Source organism: Babylonia areolata, chromosome 7 (assembly GCF_041734735.1).
Source record: "Babylonia areolata isolate BAREFJ2019XMU chromosome 7, ASM4173473v1, whole genome shotgun sequence".
Classification (NCBI taxonomy): Eukaryota; Metazoa; Mollusca; class Gastropoda; order Neogastropoda; family Buccinidae; genus Babylonia; species Babylonia areolata.
Window position 1 is genome coordinate 24,949,955 of NC_134882.1, and position 23,411 is coordinate 24,973,365.

Sequence of the window (23,411 nt, forward strand, 5' to 3'; positions counted from 1 at the left end):
CTGTGTGAGCGCGCGCGCATCTGCCTGTGTGGGCAGATGGAGTTGTGTGCAAAGTTGAGCAGGACTTAATTTCATGAGACACCGTCATGTTACAGAGCGGAAGTTGATACCGGACGACGTATTGCGACGCTGACAGGGACTTTCACAGCAGAAAAACAACCATTGAAAGTAATGCCGATGCTGGCATACGATGGACGACAAAGCATTGGAAGAGTAAGCTGAATGAAACAATCCTTCTTATCTCATCTATGTCGGATTTGTGGCGGAGTCTGGGTCATTATAAACGATTTTCCTGCCCATCCTGCAATGTTGTCAGTCCCTAAAACTCCAAAAACAACGCTTTCGCCTTGATGTCAGGGGGAATTATTTCTCTAACAGAGTAGTGACACAATGGAACGGGCTCCCAGACTCCGTGGTCCTGGCGCCATCAGTCAATGCCTTCAAAACCCGCTTAGATAAACACTGGAGGGGCCTACCTGGCCTGTATAACCCAGCCTGTCAGACAACTGATCTGGTCTAGCCGCGCTCGCCACGCATGCTACTATTTCAGTAATAGTTCTTTAGGAACACGAACAGGCCTCGGGAGAGGCCTAAACCGTCGTCTAGTCAAGTCAAGTCAAGTCAACCTTCTTTTTGTTGTTGTTGTTGCTTTTTCATCTGTTTTTCGTCCGTCTTTCCCCACAACCCCGTTGGAGGAATGTTTTCGCAGTGCCATTGGATGTTTGTGGCCGTTCCAATGCAGTTTTATTTACCTAAATGATGTAAGCAGATCATAATTATGTTCCTAATGTGCAGCTTGACTGTTTGACGTGATATGATCAGTGTATTTTTTATCCAAAGTCTTGTGATAATAATATATATATCCTCAATTTTTCCCCTCAAGAAGGAATGAGTAGTGTACACAAGTGGTGGGCCTTCACTCCGACAGTCACAAAGAAGAAGGGGGGGGGGGGGGGGGGGGGGGGAGAGAGAAATGTGGAAATAGCCTTCATTTCAAGGGCGAGCATCCTTCTTTCAAACTGAATTGTCAGGGTCCATGTCTTGCGTGCATACAGAAAGATGGAATAATCTTGTGCGCGCAGGAGCATGATGATAATTATGTTTCATTGACATGGCCTTCCTTCCAGGTTTCAGTCCAGATAATGATGTTATCTTTTCTACCCTGACCCCTGAGAAGATTTCTGGTTTGGATCCATCATTTCTTGCTTCAGTCCATGGACAGTTAGTGAGAAAAATCACCAGTTATGACAGTGTTGTTGCTGGTCATCAACTTGGTCTCCTCTGCCTTCATTTCAAGGGCGAGCATCCTTCTTTCAAATTGAATTGTCAGGGTCCATGTCTTGCGTGCATACAGAAAGATGGAATAATCTTGTGCACGCAGGAGCATGATGATAATTATGTTTCATTGACATGGCCTTCCTTCCAGGTTTCAGTCCAGATTTCTGGTTTGGATCCATCATTTCTTGCTTCAGTCCATGGACAGTTAGTGAGAAAAATCACCAGTTATGACAGTGTTGTTGCTGGTCATCAACTTGGTCTCCTCTGCACAAATTTCCATGCCAGTTCTTACTCTCTGCCTCCCAGGCCATCAACCAGTTCAGTGTCATCTACAAAGTGAAGGCTCATGATTCTTTCTCCAATGCTAACAGTACTGACATGATCTTCAATTGTGTCATTAAATGATTAATGGTGCGTTCCAGGAATAGGGAGGAAGGTGGCAGAATGGGTAAGATGCTCATCTGCCAATACAGAGTCCATGAGAGTCTGGGTTTGAATCCCGCTCTCGCCCTTTCTCAGAAGTTTGATTGGAAAATCAAACTAAGCGTCCAGTCATTCTGATGAGATGATAAACTGAGGTCCCATGTGCAGCAAGCACTTGGCGCATTGAAAAGGAATCCATGATTCCAATAATGTTGCCCTCTGGAAAAATTCTGTAAAATAAATCCACTTGGATAGGTACACTGATATATATGAATGCACTCAAGAGTGTCAAGACCTGACGAAGCACGTTGGGTTATGCTGCTGGTCAGGTATCTGCCTAGCAGATGTGGTAAAGTATATATGGATTTATCCGAGCGCAGTGATGCCTTTTTGAGAAACTGAAACTCCAGGAATATGTTGAACAGTGTGGGAGATGGAAGGCAGCCCTGATGAACTCCAGCTAAAGTGTAGAACCATTCTCTAATTGCAACTAGTGTGTTCCACACTGGTCATTTGGAGCATAGTAGCTGGACGATAGTGATTCGCTTTTGCCCGATGTTAAAATTTCTAATTGTGTCCCATGTTAGAACTCCCTCTGGTGTTGGATTGCATAGGTTACTCACGTTAAAGGTCTGTTAGATGCTGCTTCTGTTATTGTGGAATCTGGCCTGTTCTTCAGCAGTGTTGATAACTGCTTGCGGCTGTTACATGTTTTGAATGATTTTGAGCATAACTTTGCTGGCATGCTGATCAAACTGATGGTGCAGTATTTCTGGCAATGTTGGAGATTTTCTTTCTTTGAAAGAATGATGATTAGTGATTGACTCCATTAGTCCATAGCATGAGTCATTCGCCTGTGAGCCAGATGTTGTTGCAGATGGAGGTAGAATATTATCAGTTACTGCCTTGATCTCTGCCATATTTCAGGAGTTCTGCAGGGTTGTTGTAACTGGCTACATAAGCCTTGCCAAATTTCAGAGACCTCACTTCTGCAACAAGTACATCCTCTTCACAAAGTAGTTGGAGAATGTCATTCTCATTTGTTGAACTTTGCACTGTCAGCACACCTGGATTTCCTTTGCTTCGTTGCAGAGTTCAAAGCAGTACTCAGTCTGCCTTTTTTATGTTGTTGTGTGTGTGTGTGCGTGCATGAGAGAGTTGCCATATTTTTTCTGAATTAGTTAATAGTGCTGACTGTTCTGTTTGGTCAAGTTTGAACAATCATAAAAGTTTCTTTATGCCGTTGTAGTTTATGTTGTTCTAAAAATCTTCACACTGTTGTTTGATTCAACTTTCCCTTGCAATTTCCATTTCTTGACCAATCCTCTCAAATATAGCACTCCACTTTTCCTGTCTTTTCTTACTTTTCTTTAATGATTTTAGGTTCCTACTAGAGTGTCACACTTCTCCAAGTCATTGCCTGTGATCCATGGTTTGGATTTCCACCAGCTTATCATTTGGACATCTGTTGTTTTTTCAGTCATCACTTGGCTGGAATTTTTGTGAGATCTTCAAGCAGTAGAGAGGGGAAAATTTTCCTCCACTGACTACTTGGAATTGTTCAGTATGTCAGGATCTTTCAGTTTTTCAAGATTGAATTTGAGACTGCCATTTTTTCCTCTCTTGTTGTTCCTGAACTATACTTAAAAATTAATAATTATCATGACAAGGTCATGGTCACTGCCAAAGTCACCCCATGGGAATGTCCTTGTTTTAGCTTATTGATGCCAGAACCTGTTTCAGTTCTTCACAAGCTGTGGTAATGACCATTTTGGGAATGCCTTGACCATCATCGGGATGTTTGCCAAGGGTATTAGCAAAAACCAAGTCCTTGTTACTGGCAAGTTCTAGCACTGTATCAGCCATTGGTATTCTCATTGCAGTTGCGACTGCAGAAATCCGTCCAGTCTTCTTGGGTGTCTGTGCTAACCTTGACATTCCAGCCTGAACAATGAGGATGTCTTTCTTGTTAACTTGATGACCATTTGAAGCTGGGTGTAGAATTCTTCAGTTTCACTTTCAAGTAGATGTCAAAGCATGTGGTCTGATCCATATATTCTAGTTTTCTACTCCATATCTGTTTTGGGAAAGAAAACAGAAACAAGAGGAGCATATTGCAGACTTTCACAAAAATGAAAAACCCAACACACTGGTTAGGCCTTAAGAGCCAACCATAGGTTTTTGCAAAATATTAACACCAAAAGGAATAGAAGAATTTAAAAAAATTAAAATAAAGAAGTAAGTAAATATATCAAAATGTAATAAAACTGAAGACACATAAAAGACAAGTGATTGAAATAGAAATAAGCATGAAAATAGGACACATTCAATGAACCTGCATGCACCCACACATAATTTATTGTGTGCACTCTCACACAAGTGTACAAAGCCACACACACACACATAAACAGTGCATGTACAACAGTTCGGCAGTCTCAATGACATCCAGGCCCAACCCTCAACTGACAAACGAACATATATTGAATATATGAAATGGCCGCTGTCTCCATATACACATATAAAATATATTCACACACACACACACACACACATGTCACATGTATGATGTATTTTATGTGTGTCTCACAGAGGCATAAAGCATTACTCGGCAGAATTTTGCATTGTACACAAATGCAGACACACACATGCAGTGAAACACATAAAATAATTTTGTAAATGTCAATCCCACAAACAAATAGGGCACATGCATATAATTGTGTAGATACGCTGGTACATAGCTCCCACAATACAATCCCCCACCCTCCCCCCCTACACACATATACTCACCAGCTCCCACAATATATGCATGCACACGCACATACACACACTCCAGGTCCCACGACATACAATACACACATGTAAACAGGCACACACATTCTGCCACAGTTTTGCATTAATGTTACACAAACTTACAGGCATAGCTAAAGAGGTAGGAAAAGATCTACCACGCCATAACAAAGTCTAGCGTGTTGAGTCTGCTGTACTGGAGAAGGCCCAGGTATACTTGATTTTGAAGAAATCTGCACTTTGTTGGTTTTGAGATGATGTCAATATTTGTTTCATTAGTACCCCCGAAAACGGAGTGTGGCTGCCTACATGGCGGGGTAAAAACGGTCATACACGTAAAAGCCCACTCATGTGCATTCGATTGAACGTAGGAGTTGCAGCCCACGAACGCAGAAGAAGAAGAAGAAGTAGTTTCATTAGTAATTGCTCTTGATCTTCCCTTTATTGTTAGACTTGGACAGCTCCCTCTCTCAGTTACATATTATTTTAGAAGATTGATGCCTTGCACCTGGTTTTTTAGGTTTGCTTTTACTTTAAGTTTTCAGATTTTCCTGTATGTAGGCTGCTTATTGTTGCTGCAGTACCATTAAGTCAATCAGCTTCCTCATTCCCCTTAACTCTTGCAATACATCCATGTAAGGTTTTGCATCTGGGTTTGCATTTTGGTTTGCATGGTCTCAGTAGGAGTGTCTTTTGTTGCAACCATGAAAGACATGGGAAAGGAGTCTGGTCTGTCGATATAGTATAGCTGAGCAGCAATGTCCCAGTACCACTGTTTACTCTAACCCACACACACTAGGCCTCATCCCAGTTCAAACAACGGTCATAACACGAGCTCCTGTGCCCCCCCCCATCCCCTCCAACCCCCTCCTCTCTGTGCTGATTCGAGAAAAAACAATGACGCCATATTACGTTGCCTAACAAATCTACTGGTTCTGCTATACCTGTAACTGAAACTTTTTCTGGGTGAATATACTTTTTTACTTTTTCTTTTCTTCTTCTTTTTTTAATTTAATTTTTTACTGCCCTTTTATAATTCATTGGTGGATTACTTCAAATGAAAAGCTGAATACTGCAAGATACGAGTATTTCTGGATTTTGTGTGTGTGTGTGTTTTTTTGGTTTTTTTTGCTTTTTTGAGAGAGTGAGTCATATAGTTTGGTAATTTTTTTCACTGATACAGTGATAGATCATGAGCGGATTTCTCCATTTCAAATGATGAATGCCACATTTTGTTATTTGATAACTTAAATACATGTTCTTCATGTTCTTCTTGCGGCTGTCACCGCACCCACACACACATTCACTCACTCTCTCCCACACTCCCTCTCATTCTTTATGCACAAACTGAAATTCCAGACATCAGCAGCCAGATGCCCTGTGACGTGACCGGCAGGTTTACTTTCATTGACAGTGTGTTTACTTGAGACTAACAATGGCTGCTAGTGATAAGAAACCATATGGAGAGCTGGACAGTACAAGGTCATCAGAGAAGAAAAGCCCCCCTTAGTTGAGTGTTTTGGCCCTTAACTCCTCACACTCTAAGGGGGCCGGGCCACACCCAGGTCATGACTCCTGAATGCCCTTGAATTGCCGTTTTTTTTCTCTCCCCTGGTCCTCAGGAGGTTCAAACCCACGCCTCCAGGGTGGTCACCACTTCAGGACTGAGTCACCTTTTCTGGCAGACATTTTAACCACTGAGCTATCTTACGCCTAGTTTGAGCAGGAAAATTTAATCCTTATGAAGTTTACTTTCATTCCTCCTCGACCAGATCCAGCTGGAACTCTTTTCTGCTGCTTCTGCCATTGCCTTGAGAGCCTGTGTCCTCTCTCTGCCAGAAATCGACAGCTGCTTCATCAGGCTGTAGGCAGACGCGCTTACAAACCCTCTTGCACCAATCTCTGTGGCGAGGACTTTGGCTTGGAAGCCAGATTCTCTCAGGCTGCTGGTTAGACTAGCATAATTCTTGGTCTTGTAGATGTGGGCTTCCTCAATTCTGCTTTCGTATGGTACAGTGAGCTCAATCAGAATTGCTTGTTTTGTTGCCTTGGAGTGGAGTACTCTGTCAGGTCTCATGCCGCTCTTGCTGATGATTTCCAGGTGTTTTTCCCCTCTGGTAGGTCAGCTGTGCATTCCCAATCTTTGGCACCATCAAGCAGTCCACGTTTCCATGCTTCGGATGTTTCAGCTATTCCTGGTCAGACTTTATTTCCTTTTGCAGAGCGGAACTCTCCTGGAACTTCTGGTTGGGTTGGTGCTCCTTGGACAGTGCTCACCACGTGTGCAATTTCTTTTAGCACTTGGTGTGCCTCCATGTGTGGTCAGGTCAGGGGCATAGCCCTTGCTACTGGTACCATGTAACCCAGTACTACCTGCCGCATGTGAAGTCTCTCAACGACGGACCAGGCGGAGGAGGAAACCTTTCCCAATGGCTGTGAAGGCGAAAGAGGATGACTAAAGGGCAGGGGGAGCTCTTATCCTTGGCTGGAAGTCCTCCTAGGAGACGGAACTCTGAAGAAAAAACCTGCACCTGTCGATGCCGTCCTACACGTGGCAGTATTTGCACCTGTGGGACTGTGAGTGTTGGTAGGCGAGAGAGTGGTGAAGGGACTGCACAACTCCTTCACTAAAATAAAGTCCTGTGCTGGCCAGGCAACCAGGTTAATGTCGGAATGATGAGCTAGCCCTTCAACACCCAGCTTCCCCATGCCTTGTGGCGATGGAAAATTGGTAATGGGGACAGGCACAGGATGCTGCTGGCAGTTCCTAGTCATGACTCTGCATGCAGGCGGCTGTGGGGTGATGGTCATCCGCTGTAGACTGGGGCAGATGTGGCGCCCGTATCCTCCCACAGTGTCAGAGCAGCCCATTTTAGGGACAGCACTGGGGAAGGGGCGATAAAAGGATCCCCAAACAAAGCTTGCCTTGCCTAGTACCTAGTAGGAAACCGCACCTACTTGGACATCCAACACTAGCGGTCGAAAACAACAGAAGAAAAGAACCAGGAGTCATGCCCTGACTCTGGGTGCCTGGAATGTTTGCACCCTTTTAGACAGAGACGACAGACCAGCGCTTATTGCTGGAATGCTTGATCGCTGCCAGGTGGACATAGCAGCCCAGGGCGAAACCAGGTTTGCTAGTGAAACCCAGCTGGAGAAAGTTGGAGGGGGCTACAACTTCTACTGCATTGGGAAGCCAGATAGCACCCCAAGAACCATACAAACCAAACTTGCACAACAGCTTGACAGCCTTCCACGTGGGATAAACGATAAGCTGATGACCCTGCATCTGAAGCTGTCTGAGGATCGCTTCTCCACAGTCATCAGCTGCTATGCCCCGACAATGAACCAGCTAGCTTACAGAACACCAGTGCCTTCCCCCCACCTGCAATCAAGATCGATGACACAGAGATCAAGTCAGTCGACAAGTTTTGGTGCAGATAGTAAAAAAGGGAAATTACTCTAATTAATGCTAGGGGACTTAATTTGCTTTAAACTGATCTTTCTCATCCTAAACATTACATTTTGAAACAAGAGAGGCAAGGCCTTCAAGACTCATTTGTGATGCACTTTAAAAAAAAAATCCAAGCTTTTTATGTATTGAGTATAATTTCAAAATGTAATGTTTAAGATGAGAAAGATCAGTTTAAAGCAAACTAAGTCCCCTACAGAGTAATTTCCCTTATTTTACTGTCTGCACCAAAATGTTTGCAATAAACAAAACTTCCATGCTTAGCAAAAGAAGTTCCTGTTTGAACAAAAAATGATAATAATGACAGATCTTTTGTTGGGTCGAATATCAGATCAAAGTGCCAAGTTTAGAGAATACAAAAAATATAAATATAACAGTAAATGCATTATACTCAATACATAAAAAGCTTGGATTTAAAAAAAAAAGTGTATCACAAGTGAGTCTTCAAGGCCTTGCCTCTTTTTTTATTTATTTTTTTTAATGCAAAGCTTTATAATAACAAATACAGAACACATTTTAACGATTAGATTAAAAAAAAATTTTTTTAAGAGTATCACAGGTGAGTCTTGAAGGCCTTGCCTCTCTTGTCATGAGTTTTCTTTTTGCATTTCGGATGTTGTCCATTTCTGGTTGTTGCCTGGATTATTGAGGAGGTGTTCTTGTCTTTGGTTCTTTCACTCCATAGCTTTCCCCACAGGTTGCATTCACAATATCTTTGTAGGTGGCTAACTTGTGTTCCATGGTACTGTTTCCTTCAGTGCATCAAGTTTTCGGACTATTTTCTAGTCTGGCTCTTCCCATTCTGTTTCTGCACTTGCAGGTGGCAAGTTTAGTTTCTGGCATTTGGCTTCATGATCTTGTACAAATGATTCGTCTGAATTATCAGTGCGGATGTCCCGCTAAACTTAGAACCTACATGTAGTGTATGTGGACTGAATTGGTCCACCTCCATCCTTTTGACTAACAGTGAATTTCAAATTCGAAGTAGGCCAACGCTGAATTATTTTCTCAAACTCGTAAAGCATAGAAATTTTGCAGTAGATTTTTTATTCAGGTGTTAGGGCAACAAAAAATGTACCTATACAAACTTATAGCTGTTTTTTGTGGCATGCCAGTATGTTTATTTCTGTGATGAAAAATGGATGTGTAGCTGTCATTTTCCCATCAGAACCTGAAAAGGAAAAGCTGAAGACACACCTCTTTTTACATAGGTTTTTTTGTGGGTCTTTAAGGGGGATGCATTGAGAAAGTGTTTTGAGCCCAGCCCATAGTCAATTGCACTGAGAATGAGTGATTGATATTCTTCAATATGATGTCAGATGAGAGGTGTTCATCTGCTACTGGTAACCATGTAACCCAGTGCCACATGCCACAGGTGGGGAGTAAACCCTACAACTGAACAAGAAAATCTAATCTGGAGAGAGATGGGCTCCACCAGATATGATTTGCCCAGGGCACGCTGCATGAGGGAAAAGAATTCAGAGGCTATACTGGATTGCTCACAGCCTGGGTTGACAATGGCGACGCCATCCTCCGTCGACCTCCACCAGGGAGGACACAAATAATTGCGGAAAATCACAGAGTATCCGTGGTCAATGTGTTCTGCATTCCAGAAATGAGCAGCACTATTACAATGTTAGCACTGAATGTTTATGTTGTTTTGTCTTGTAAATTATATTCCCTTCACTCTTTGTAGTATTTGCAAATATTTTATCTGTAATTACTGATATCATCCTGTTTGGTAAAATCTGGTCTTTCTGGTTCATCCTTGCAAGATGATAAATGAAGAATTTGATATTTAATTTTTTCTTCATTTGACAGTTCATGATACTTTCCCCATTTCTGCTCTTTCTTGTGCACTTTTCCCAAGGCAGATGACTGTCTTTTTCAATGCAGACTCCAAATCAAATTTCCATATTCTTCATATACTTTTTCACATCAAATAAATATTCAAAAACTTTGAAACTCTTATTTTTATCTGACTTGGTATTCATTTTTTGTGAAACCAAGAACAAGAGGATATACAGAGTAGAGAAAGTTGTTATCAAGTTCAAAAAGTAATACTTGTTAAAATCCTCCTCTTCACCATATCCTGATTGATGGATTCATGTTGAAAAAGAGATCTGAAAACAGCTGACAAGAAGGGCGTGGAGAGCCTTGGCCACGGAATGATTCAGCGCTTATAGCTGTTAGAGGCGTTTGATTGGCTAAGAGCGGGCCAGACTAAGAGGGGCGTCTTTTCACTGTTAGCCGCGCGAAATTTGGCCAAACAGAGCAAACCATAGGCCTAGTTTGCATCAGTTTGACATGGTAAGTATATGTAAACACCAAACATGGAGTATAATACAAACTCCTCCTTTTGGTGTCATATACTGTACCATGTCAAACTGATGCAAACTAGGCCTATGGTTTGCTCTGTTTGGCCAAATTTCGCGCGGCTATTAAGCGTTTTCATTTGGCCTTATTTTGTTGTATGCGGCTTGCATGTATATTGTGCTTACATTCTGTGTACTCGTTTCGACTCGGCCCCCTCGATTTCTTCGTATTTTTCTACCTCTGAGTCGATCCTGTCTTTCCTTTCTCTGTTGGGGATCGAATTGTTCGCTGGGTGCTTACGCGCGGTACCATGCCTCGTTTGCCATCCTACGAAGGCAGGGATCATGATGCTGGCAGAGATACTCGCCAAGAGACTCTCCCAGGCCCGGAGCTCATGATTTCTCCCGATAGGGACCGCGGCGATGCGTCTGCAGACGCTGATCGCGGAGGGGACGCTCGTCCCGATAAAACGGTCATGAAGGGGACCGGGGGGAAAGGGATTCGAGCGTCACCTCCCGAAGTGTCCCAGCGCGAGGCGGGTGGAAGGGGGAGTAGCACGTCCTCTCTTGGTGGTGGGAACTCGCGGTTGGGTGCGGACTCCCAAGGGGAGGCCGCCCCCCGCCGTTACCCGGGTCCCCACACGGAGACGGCCCTCAGGGGCCCCAGTGCTGTTTCCCCTCCTCCCTTCTCGGTCGACCCCCCTCCCCCACCTCCTCCTGGGGGAGAAAAACATTTGGTTCCGGGGGGGGACCTCCACTTAGCCCACCCCGGGCCAAGCCACCCCAGTCTCCCCACGGGAGGGGATTCTGGGCGCGTGGCAACCTGCTCTGCAGGTCTCCCCGCTATCCGGCCGGTCTCCCCTGCTGGGGGAGTCCCGCACGTGTCAGGCGGTTCCGGGCAGTCAGACCGCCGGCCTTTCGGCCTGTCTGACACCCAAGTCGGACCTGACCTCCCTCCGACTTGGCCAGGTTTTTCCCTTCAACGAGGTCAAGGCACCAGTGACCCTTGGGGCTGGGGTCACGGGATGGCTGGTGCCCACGGGTGGTATCCCCCATTCTACCCGTACTGGGGTGCACCTATGGTGCATGCTGGGTTCCCGGGAGGACCAGGGACTAACCCCTGGTCCGCTCCCCACCGGACCCAACCCAGCACAGACCACAGAGTGACACACACAGCCCCGACAAGAGGGATTGACTCCTCGTCAGGCAGGTCGAGCTCCTCGACCAGTATTAACACTACAACCTCGAATCGGTCCTCTGTCAGCACGCAGGTGACCGCCACGGTCACTACGGCTTCCTTTTCAGGACCGACGGCAGCTGAGGGACCCCGCTCAGCCCGTGGGAGCCTGCTGTTCCCACCTACCCAGCCCTCGGTCCTAAAAGGAGATGAGTGGGTGTTCGTCCCCTCACAGCACTCGTGGGTCCCTCTGGCGTCCAGGGACGCTCTCTCTGAGAAGGTGTGGCACCCACCATCCCAAGCATGGTTGGACCTACGGTCCACACACTCCCCACCCTCTTCAGGTGTCAAGGACATATCAGAGGAGACCAGGGTCCCTGCTCGGGATCGCCCCAGCTCATCCCGCTGGGCTGACCACAGCCCACAGGATGGCCCCGTGGGTACATCCACTTGGGATGGCACCCAGCAGGGGATGGACTGTGAACAAGAAGGACAGCCCCTGTCTTCGGATGAGGACGAACAAGCAGATGAGCACTCTTCGCCCCCATCCCAGTGCGACAGATGGAGCCCACGCCTCCCTAGGGACCAGCCTGAACCAAACTCGGACTTTGCCGAGCTCGAACTGACCCTCCCCAATAGGGTCACACATGCTGAATCAGTCCCTCAGGCAACTTTGTCACCCTTAACCCTCTTACGGTCAGGTGACTCTAACTCCAGAACCACAAGGCGACTCAGAGTGCCAGAAATGGCTCAGGAGTGGCTTAATAAGCCAGCCCGCACCGTCAGGGGTGCTGCTTCCATCCCTTCTCCAGGCAGGGAGTCACTCTCTGCCCCGGGCGCTTTTGCCCCAGGCAAGTTCCTTAAAGATCCCTCCAAGGGAGGAGTGTGGTCCTGGTACACACAGGACCACCCTGCCTACAGGGAAGCAGAGCCCTCCGCGCAGGACAGGATGTTGGTCTCACAGCGCACCACCTTCCCCACCTCAGCTACTCTTCCCTTTAAGACATTTGCAGAGTGGGACAAACTGGCCCGCCGCTGCCTCCTCGAGGTGTCCACGGCTTATACCTTCTTTGACGCGTTCCTCCACAGAGCCAATGAGCTGTGGGAACGACGTCCAGTTCAGCAGGGCACGGAGTCTCCTTCCTCTGGCCTGCCTGGCCTCTTCTCAGACCCGAGGTTAAACACTTTTGGCAATCGAGTAGCGTCTGGTCTCACGGCAGCTGCAGACGCAGCTACCAGCCTTCACTTCAATACGGTGCTAGCGCGGCGGGATGCTGTTCTCCGCCTCTCTAACATTCCAGTAGAGGAGAGGGCTGCTCTGCGGTCCATCCCAGCACAGCAGCACTCCCTCTTCGGCCAGTATGCGCCGCATTTTGTCAGCCACAGGGCAGAGACAAACCGGGAGGTGGCCTCATATTTAGCCCAATCCTCCCAGGGGCGCCAGGGTTCTATGCCATTGAAGAGACCCGCCACCAGGGCTCCTCCATATACCTCGCCTCCTAAGCCAAAGCGGCGTGCTCAGAATCAGCGGCAGAGGAACAAACCACCTCATGGCCGTCCAAGCCGTCCGGCCATGCCCAAGGCCAGAAGGCAGCACCCCCAATGACTGGGCCCCGATTCAGCACCGCCAGTCGTTCAGCCCCTCCAAGTAGGAAACTTGTCCCGGCACGCGCATCAGTGGCGTGCTCTGGGACTCAACGACTGGATTGTGTCGGTGCTAGAGTCGGGGTACATGCTCCCTTGGGTGGGGGACCGCCCCCCTCTAAGATCCACTCCTCCTCCTTATGTGCCCAGCTCGATGGAGCAGGAGAGCGTCTTAGAGAAAGAGATATCGCACCTACTCCTCATAGGGGCGATATCTCAACTCTCGGACCCGGGCCCCGGTTTTTACGGCCGGTTGTTCGTGATTCCAAAAGTCTCCGGAGGGTGGAGACCAGTCCTGGACTTGTCCCCCCTCAACAGATTCCTCCCCAAGATGAAATTCAAGATGGACACACAGGCACAGATTCGGGAGACCATGCAACGGGGAGATTGGGCGACGTCCATCGATCTGAAAGATGCTTATTTCCATATCCTCATCCACCTGGCATCCCGCCGGTACCTGAGGTTCGTGTGGAGGGAGAGAGTGTTCCAGTTCTCTGCCCTCCCATTTGGTCTGTCCCTTGCCCCTTTCCTGTTTACCAAGGTGGTGCGGGAATTGGTGTCAATCGTCCGGTCGGAGTCCATTCGGCTCTGTTTGTACCTGGACGACTGGCTTATTCTGGCCCAGTCACAGGCTCTGTGCCAGAGTCATACAGCCAGACTTCTAGACCTGTGCTCCCAACTGGGCTTCATCACGAACCAGGAGAAATGCGATCTGTCCCCGAGCCAGTCCTTCGACTTCTTAGGGATGAGATTCGACACGCGGTCCATGATAGTCTCTCCGACGCCAGATCGGTGGGACCGTCTGGCAGGCCTCCTCAACCACTTGCGCCATTCCTCCCAAGCAACGGCGCGGACACTTTCTTCCCTCCTGGGCATGATGGAGTCCATGGCACCTCTCATCCCTCTGGGCAGGGTTCTCAAGCGCCCTCTTCAGAGGGCACTCAGGCTACGGTGGTCCCAGAGCACTCAGCCATGGGATACCCGGATATGTCTGGGCGAGTGGTTCCTCGAGGTGACATCAGAGTGGTTAACCACCCCTCTTCTGACACAGGGGGTGCCCATAGCCCCACCTACTCTTCAGGTGGCACTATTCACAGACGCCTCCTCCATGGGCTGGGGAGCCCACATGGACTCACTCCATGCAGCAGGGACTTGGTCCCCGGAGGAGCGCCTATGCCACATCAATGTTCTGGAACTGGAGGCAGTTCGCAGGGCTCTCCAGCACTTCATAGCGGAGGCCAAAGGCAAGACCATTCGCTTGTTCACGGACAATACAACAGTCGCTTGTTACGTGAACAAAGGGGGCGGAGCGCACTCGGCAGACCTCTCTCTGCGGACCGAGGCTCTCCTCCGTTGGTGCCACAGCAAGGGCATTGCACTTTCAGCGAGACACATAGCAGGGAAAGACAACATTTTGGCAGATGCTCTCAGCAGGTCCAAGAGTGTCATACACACAGAGTGGACCCTGGACAAGGACACCCTGCAAGGAGTGTGGGAACAGTGGTTCCGGCCGATGGTGGACCTCTTTGTGACAAGGTTCAGCAAGAGACTTCCCACTTACGTCTCTCCAGTCGCCGACCCAGAAGCATGGGCAGTGGACGCTCGCTCTCTAGACTGGAGCAGTCTGATTGCCTACGCGTTTCCTCCCTTTCCAATCCTGTCCAAGGTGATACGGAAAGCCAGGTTGGAACGCCCGCAGATGATCCTCATTGCGCCGAAATGGCCAGCCCAGCCCTGGTTTCCGGTCCTTCAGTCCCTGACACATGTTTCACCACTGGAACTGGAAACCAAACCTCATCTGCTGAGGCAGCCTTGTTCGGGCATTCCTCACTCCAATCCTCAAATGCTCCACCTGCACGCGTGGCTGCTGTGCGGGCGGATCTGTCAGCATCACCATTGAAGTCTTCCACCCCTCGGTCAGCCTCTGTGTCCGCCGCGCTGACCAAGGGGGGTGCCTCCTCCGACCTCCTCTCCATAGTCTCCAAAGCCAGGAGGGAGGGAACAGAGACTTTGTATGACTTTCGATGGAAGAAATGGCTGAGTTGGTGTACAGCTCAGAACATTCCCCCTACTAACCCTACGAGCATGCAGCTGGCCAACTTTTTGGCTCACTGCTCCTCGGTTCTCAACCTGTCTGCTAGTTCTGTGAGAGGGTACAGGTCTGCCATTTGTACCACTATCAAACAGCTAGGTGGTCCCGCTTTTGAAGCTGATTTCCTGCTCAGAGAAGTGGCTAGGGGCGCCTCTCTGAAGGAAGCTAGGAATCCCAGAAGAGTGCCCCTCTGGGACTTGTTCCTGGTGCTGGATTTCATTCGAAAACAGCCCTTTGAGCCATTGGGGACTATTCCTTTTGACCTGCTCACTCTCAAGACCACTTTCTTTCTGTTGCTGGCCACGGGCCGTCGTAGAAGTGAGATTCATGGTCTTAGTGGTATGCCACAAGATCTAGCATTCCACAGAGATGGTTCCATCACTCTTCGTTTCCTTCCAGAGTTTCTGGCTAAGAACCAAGACCCCGAGGTCCCTTCCCCCTCTCTGAGGGTCAGACCTTTGTCGGATATTCTGGCACAAGATGATGAAGATAGGCATCTCTGCCCCGTTCGGTGCCTCAAATACTATTGCAATAGGTCTCGCCATAGGCGTTCTTCTCAGAGGCGCCTTCTCATCTCCCTCAATGAGAATTACAAGAAAGATATCGCTGCAGGCACCATTTCCCGCTGGGTTTCCCAAGTCATTCGTAGAGCCTACTCTCATGCACACAAGGATCTCAGTTGTCTTAATCCCAGAACACACGAAGTGCGGGCCATAGCTACTTCGGCTGCTTTCCAGCACTCGGTACCACTGCAGCATGTCTTGGAGGCAGCCTTCTGGCGGTCGGAGAATCCCTTCATCAACTTCTACCTCCGGGATTTCCGTATGACCAGGGCTGACGGTTCCAAGGGGATTTCCTTTGTCGCGGCTAACACTGCCGTCTCAGTTTCAAGGGCTCCCCATACGAACCAGTAGGCGTTGCCCTCCTCCATTTGCTTTAAATTCTGCATCAGTTTGACATGGTACAGTATATGACACCAAAAGGAGGAGTTTGTATTATACTCCATGTTTGGTGTTTACATATACTTACCATGTCAAACTCGAATGCCCGCCCGTCCGTCCCCGCGTCTCCGCCGTGGTTCTCATGGGGCATTTTCATTCATGGCCACGGAATGATTCAGCGCTTATAGCTGTTAGAGGCGTTTGATTGGCTAAGAGCGGGCCAGACTAAGAGGGGCGTCTTTTCACTGTTAGCCGCGCGAAATTTGGCCAAACAGAGCAAACCATAGGCCTAGTTTGCATCAGTTTGACATGGTAAGTATATGTAAACACCAAACATGGAGTATAATACAAACTCCTCCTTTTCTGATTAGAAAAAATATGTTTCAGTGCTGTCATGTATATTGAGTTTATGTAAAATAAAATCTTTGTTGAAGGTAAAAAATAATCTGTGGAGAAATGATCAGGTGATAAAAAAGAAATTCAGGAAAATGCTTCAGTTTCAAAAAGGGTCAAAGCCTGTTGACTGATCCATGTACACTACACCACATCAGCTTGAAAAGAAAGGAGCAGATGCCTGATCTTCACATTGACTCAACAAGAGTAAATGGGCTACTGTTGTTCTCATTCATACACAGATGCACAGAAACATGTCAACAGAAATGTGCATATAATTCTCAATGCTTATAGTTATACAACTTTAAAAAAAAGAAAAAAAAGAACTGTTACACAAATGAGACACACACTTCCACGTCATTGCTGCTCATCACTTAGTAAACAGCTCACAGGTACTCTTTAGTTTTTCTTGGTGTCCAGACTTGATTATTGTAACACACTCCTCATCAGTTGTCCTCACTACTTAATACAAAAACTCCAGAAAGTTCAAAATACAGCAGCAAGGTTAATCTTTAGAATCAAAAGGACTGACAATATCACTCATCTGCATTCACTGTTACCAGTTTCTGCCCTCGTTCAGTACAAAGTTGCAACTCTCACCTTCAACTCCATTTTGGGTGCTGCCCCTCAGTATCTGAGAGAAGTCATCCAAACTTACACACCCCCTCGACAACTCAGAACATCTTCCGATTTACAGTGGTTACTTGCTCCCTGTGTAAAAACCTGATCCTTGAGTGATTCTTCTTTTTCTCATTCAAACCCATCTGTCTGGAACAGTTTACCTCACAATCTTTGCCATTCTCCCTCATTTCAATCTTTTAAAACTGGTCTGAAAACACATCTTTTAGAAAACGCCTATGCACAGACCTTCAGTGTCTTTCCAGTGACATTCAACTATAAGCCATGCCATCTGTGAGTGTGTGTGTGTGCGCATGTGTGTGTGTGTGTGTTTGTTCATTGTTGTTTTTTGTTTGTGTGTGTGTGTGTGCGTAATCGAGTAATGTAATACGGGTAGTCTTTGAATCTGTTTTATGCTTTTGTGCGTTAAATCTTTTATGTTTCGTGTAAGGCGCTTTTAGCTCCCTTTAAGGGAGGAAAGCGCTGAACAAGTATTCATTATCATTATTATTATTATTAGGGGATGTTGGGTTTGTTTCTTTCTTGTTGGCATGAGCAAGTGGTGGGGGGGGGGGGGGGTTACATTTTTTTTGCATAGCTTTTGTTGTGGTTTTGCCAGACTTTTTCCACCTAGAGATGGTTCTTGCGTCGGCAAATCACTCCACCACACCTCACACGGAATCCACCACTGCTCACTAGGAAATTATTATTCCCGCTGGTCTCTACACAGATCAGTGATTCCTTCCCGACCATTCCTCCCACACTGTGTGTGTGCATTGCTAAAGATGTCCATTTGAGTTGTTGTGTTTTAGTATTTACCCACTAAATCATAATCAAGCCTCTTATTCCTATATGAATTGCAGACTGGCTGTGCAAGAGATACTGAAAGACTTGAAGCGAGGAGCAGAAAGAGCTAAAGAGCATGGAGCTTTGGGGTGGTAAGTATCACTTTTCAACTGGCTATTCATCTGAATTCATTTACACAGATTACAGATTAATTTGGACTGATCTATGGTGATATTTTATACAATGATATAAATTTTATAAATATTGCAGAGCAGTTTGGACAGAGCCTTGGTGACTAGTTTTAGACAAAGAATATCATTATAGACTGATATGGACTAACTCATGGTGTCTGCATTCTTTTTATTTTATCATAAACTGTATGAAATTTGCATCCAAGAAGTTTTGCAGTTCTTTTTTGATATTACTGCTACTTGCAAACAGACGAACAAACCACCTGGTACTGCATAGGTATTAGAATGCATAAGGGGGATATGCTTTAGTCCATGTTGAAATAGCCTGGGTTAGGGTCAGGTTTGCTAACGGGATTTGAGTACCAGTATATGGTAGGTTCTAACTGAAACATTCACAATGTGTCTGCTTAATTTTATCTGATTGACATTCAAATACTCAGTCCTCACAAATTTCAACACCATTTCTGTACTCCATACATTATGCATTTTTTTAATTTTACCAAAATGTGATTGAAAAACACCAGGTTTTTCTGAGACTGTGGGAGCAAAGACAGAGAAAGATTTTTTGCCAAAGGTCTCCAGGGAAAACCGAGGAACTGTTAGAACAGAGGTGTCATCTGAGGCATCGACCTAGGATGGTATAGATGGAGATGATCTGAAAGATACGGTGGCGTATTGTTGTGATTGAGACACTGAAAGCAGAGACAAGCTACTTTGTATTGAATTCTTGCTTTAACAGGCAGTCTGTGAAGTATTCCGAGTAATGATGTTGCACTTTCATGCCTGGGTTTGTGGGGTACGAGTTGGGCTGCATGATTCTGAATGTGTTGAAGTTTATTCAGTTTGTTATCAGGGAGATCAACAAGAAGAGTTGCAGTAGTCTAATCTAGACTTACTCATTTGAGTAAGTGACATTTTTGGATGGTAACATTGTGAAGTACACTCACCACACTTGACATCTTCTGGCATCCGTGTAAGCCCACGATTTCTCGCAGTTCCACGATTTCTCTCACTTTGAGAGAAATCGTGGGGAGTGCCCCCACGATTTCTCTCACTTTGGGAGAAATCATGGGATTGTTTCTCTCAATTGCGAGAAATCGTGGGGGGCGCCCCCACAATGTGTAAGAAATGATGGGAAGTGCCCCTTATTTTTATCAAAAATATTTCTATCATCAGAGTTGTTCTTTTTGTTGTCTTTTCCCTGTGCAAATCTAACAGAAAAGTGAGAGAGATAAAAAGAAATGAGAAATGGGGGGAGAAATGGGGGGAAACGACAACGACGATCATGATAATGACAGTGAGAGAAATTATGGGATTGTGAGAAATCGTGGGCTTACAATCTGTGCCCAAGGAGACAACATCCTCAGTAAACATTGTGAGGAATAAACATTGGAATTGATTCTCACTTGATGACCTGTTCCTTTACATTTTTAATGTTGTATTGTTTGATGACTTTTCTGATCAAGCATACTAAAAAATCATGGGTCTTTTGACTTGGTTAATCACCTGATCAGAGGAAAGTTGCATATAATTGTTACTTATACTTAATTATTGTTGTCCTTGGGGCAGATTACAAAGGAGCAGAGTGACATTTATGTAAATCTTGTTAGTATTTGAAGAGAAATTATGAGGTACTGTTTTCAAATTGTTTTCAAATAAACTATGAATTTAGCAAAAATATAGCCAAATATCAGACGTCTGAGAATAGTGATAAGAATAATGATGATGATAATGTATTGCTCATCTATAGCACTGTTCCCTCACAGAGAGGGCTAGCCAACTGCGCTTCACAAATTACATATAAAACAAGAGACAACGACAATAATCAAGAAAACTCAAATAACAACCAATTACATGTTACAAAAGAGAAGCAACAATCATCAAGAAAAAGAAGAGACAACAAAGAAACAATGACAATACACACATCATGAACAGCACACACACACACAGAGCACCCCCTACCCACATAGATGTGGTAGTGTGGACTGAAGTTCCGATTACCCCCCATTTTGTTGTGTTGTAGATTATTGAGGTAAAAAGATTTGGAAGTTAATTTTTTTAAAATTATTATTAATGCTTTTCTTTTTAATTTATTAACCAAGAGTATTTGTAGTATTGATGAGTATTTTAATTTTATTTTTAGGATTATTTTTGTTATATGAATAATTTTATGGATTATACTTTAAATTTGATGTGAATAGTCCGATTTGAGTTTTTACAAAGATGCCAAGAAGCCACCATGTTCTGACCCTGTAGTAGTTTAGCCTGCATGGCGGCAGCAGTTTTTAAAAATTTTTTTAAATTATTATTATTATTATTATTTTTAGAGGGATTTTGATCAGGAGTAGGAACAGCAAAATTTGGGTTTAGTAAGGGGTTAAGATTAGGATTTGCCAAATTTTGGGACTGGGTTTTGTTAATAGGACAGGAAAATTTGAATTTTTTTGGTTGTAGTTTTTGTTTGTGAAATAATTGTGGGAGAAGTTAGAGGTGCATGGTTGTGTGTTATTGTGTTTTTTGACCCATTGTCCACCCCATCAGCCCCTTCTAAAATACTCCTTGATTAATAAATGGTTGTTTGAATATGATAAAGCAGTCTCTGTTATAATGTGTATTGTTAGTGAGGCTGTATATTTGTTTTGTAATTTTTTTTATGGTGTCCTGATTAGACTGTATGACTAGGTGTTCACTGTTGATATTGTTGTTTGTCGTATCTGTGTGTTGTTCTGTATTACTCGTAGTCAAGTGAGTGAGTTGTGGGTGTGGTGGGATCCTGCAAATTATAAATTTAATGTGAGCAGCTAAGCCTTCATTTATTTTCTAAGGGAAATAATCCATGGGCTTTATTTATTTATATATTAAATACTTATTTTCTTTTCTTTTTTTAAATTTTATTTTATTCGCAATTTAATCTCTTTTTTTATTTTTGATATTTATTGACTTATTTTATTTCATTATTTATTTTTGTTTTTGGCTCACACTGCCACATATACATACACAACACTGGAAACAGCAGTACATCCCTCATGTAAAGCGCCCTGAGCTCTTAGAGAGAAAGGGTGTTATATAAATATACATTATTATATAACAGCAAATTAGACTAAATTTATGAATTGTTGTCACTTTGTAGAGTTAATATTAATATTGCATGACTTGTATAGTTGGAAGTCTCATCAGCTTATTTTTTCTCTGTATCTGTGTGTTGGCTCACTCCTTTGTTAAGGGCCAGAGGCCTAACAAATAAAAACTTTGTCAATGTCATTGTCTCTTTCTCACTCTCACTGTTACCTTCTGGTTTCCCCCTACTATTATGTTATGCAAACTATACAAGGCTTTACCTCACGTCATAGATCTCTAGATACATAGATAGATGTGTTGTGTGTGTGTGTGTGTACTTGTGCATGAGAAAGGAAATACTCTGTGATGTGATATTTCTGTCTGAGATGTGACATTTTTAATTGATAAGTATTTTTCTGTGTGCAGGCAGAAGAACCCAGCCCCTCCCCCAAACAAGAGGTTTCTCAGGAACATGTTACTGTCCACTCTTCAAGATGACAGGCCTTTCATGCACAGGCATAAACTGCACAACACTCATCAACCTAACTCCATCCATCAAGACTCTTCTCCTAGAAAACCCACTGACAGCAGAAGTGACACCTATTTTCGTTACAAAGACAAATATTGCAAGAGGAAAAAAGATAATCCACACAATGGAAGAAAAACCAGTGATAGTAAAACCAGTTTCCAATACCATGTCAAGTATCACCAGAAAAGGGATAGTATGCCCAATGGAAGTGGTCAGAGAACAGATTGGTGTTCAGATTTATCTGATCATAGAGGATATTTGTTTTACAAAGAATCTGAGCATTCGGATAAAAGACAAGCATCAAGTCCACAAACAGCAAGAAAAGACATACACAACTCTGACACAAGTGAAAAGGAACAGGACTGCAGAAAGAGATCAAGAATTTCCATTTCTGATTTAGATGTGGAAAAGGTGGAAGACCGCAAAAAACAGAAAAGAAAACATCACAGACAGACAGATGAGAAGGATGACAGACACTTACACCAGAAAAGGAAGCACAAAAAGTCCAAGAAATCGAAAAAGCGCAAGTCGTAATATTCCCAGAACATTCCAGAGCACAAATTCTGAAACTTGATTCATGGGTTCAGCATAAGATACATTGTACATTTTGTGTTGTTGTTTTTTTTCAAACCTGTGAAGCAGGGAACTTAGCCATGACCAAAGAATTCAGCTCAGCAGTGACGTATTAGAAGTGTGAAGCTCTGAAATGAGAATCACTAAAAGACATGTAGTTTCAGTATTAAAACCAAGTGATATATTGAATTGTATTTTCAGAAATGCAAGGGGTTTTTTTTGTTTTTTTTTAATGGCAGATCTGATAACAATTGTGTATTTGTTTCAAACAGCAGATGATAACTGTCTTTTCTTATTTTTGTACACTGCTGTACGTCCTGTCCCTTTGATTCTGGTGAGTAAGCTGTTTTTTGAGAAGTAAAACTTCAGTTGTTATCGTTGGTTTGTATATCTCATCGTTATATTTTGATGCATTAGTTGATATTAAATGGAACCTGTCATACAGTATATGGGTAGCATACACTCTCCTGATTGTGTGGTCACTTGATCTGATTGAACAATAACTAGAAATAAATGAATATATAGAAGAGAAAAAGGCAGAATCATACACATCAGCCTTTTCTCTTCAAAAACATGATGTGAACCTGTATGACCACTTCAGACAGGATTTTGGTTAAAGCCTTAAAGACTGTTCACTTCTTAGCAAATCACACAAAGCATTTGTCCCACATCTTGACATCACATTTTGTGATATGGTGCTGCCATGCAATCTCTTTGTTATTGTTATTTACTTTCCACAGCACTGGCTATTGTAATGTTCTTTGCATTGTTGAGACAAGAAAGATTCCAACCATATTCAGTGAAACTCACATTCACATTTTAGATTTTGTTGGCTTTCCTGACTGGCGCAAAAGCCGAGTGGTTAAAGCATTGGACTTCCAATCTGAGGGTCCCGGGTTCGAATCTCGATAACGGCGTCTGGAGTGTAATGGGTTGAGATTTTTTCGTTCTCCCAGGTCAACATATGTGCAGACCTGCTAGTGCCTGAACCCCCTTCGTGTGTATACGCAAGCAGAAAATGAAATATGCACGTTAAAGATTCTGTAATCCATGTCAGCATTCGGTGGGTTATGGAAACAAGAACATACCCAGCATGCACACCCCTGAAGACGGAGTATGGCTGCCTACATGGCAG

General features: G+C 44.7%; 1 protein-coding gene across 2 annotated transcripts; it reads left to right on the forward strand.

Annotated features, from left to right (window-relative positions):
* The first annotated feature begins 99 nt into the window (after positions 1-99).
* On the forward strand, positions 100-22,738 carry LOC143283917 (uncharacterized). 2 transcript variants are annotated; one of them, XM_076590341.1, is made up of 3 exons: positions 100-213; positions 18,004-18,078; positions 21,601-22,738. In XM_076590341.1, exons 1-3 carry the CDS (start codon positions 191-193, stop codon positions 22,235-22,237), a joined length of 735 nt encoding a protein of 244 aa, XP_076446456.1. In that variant the 5' UTR covers positions 100-190; the 3' UTR covers positions 22,238-22,738. The 2 variants fall into 2 exon arrangements, with proteins under 2 accessions (XP_076446456.1, XP_076446457.1); XM_076590342.1 differs by lacking the exon at positions 100-213 and adding an exon at positions 396-761.
* Positions 22,739-23,411: the final 673 nt, after the last annotated feature.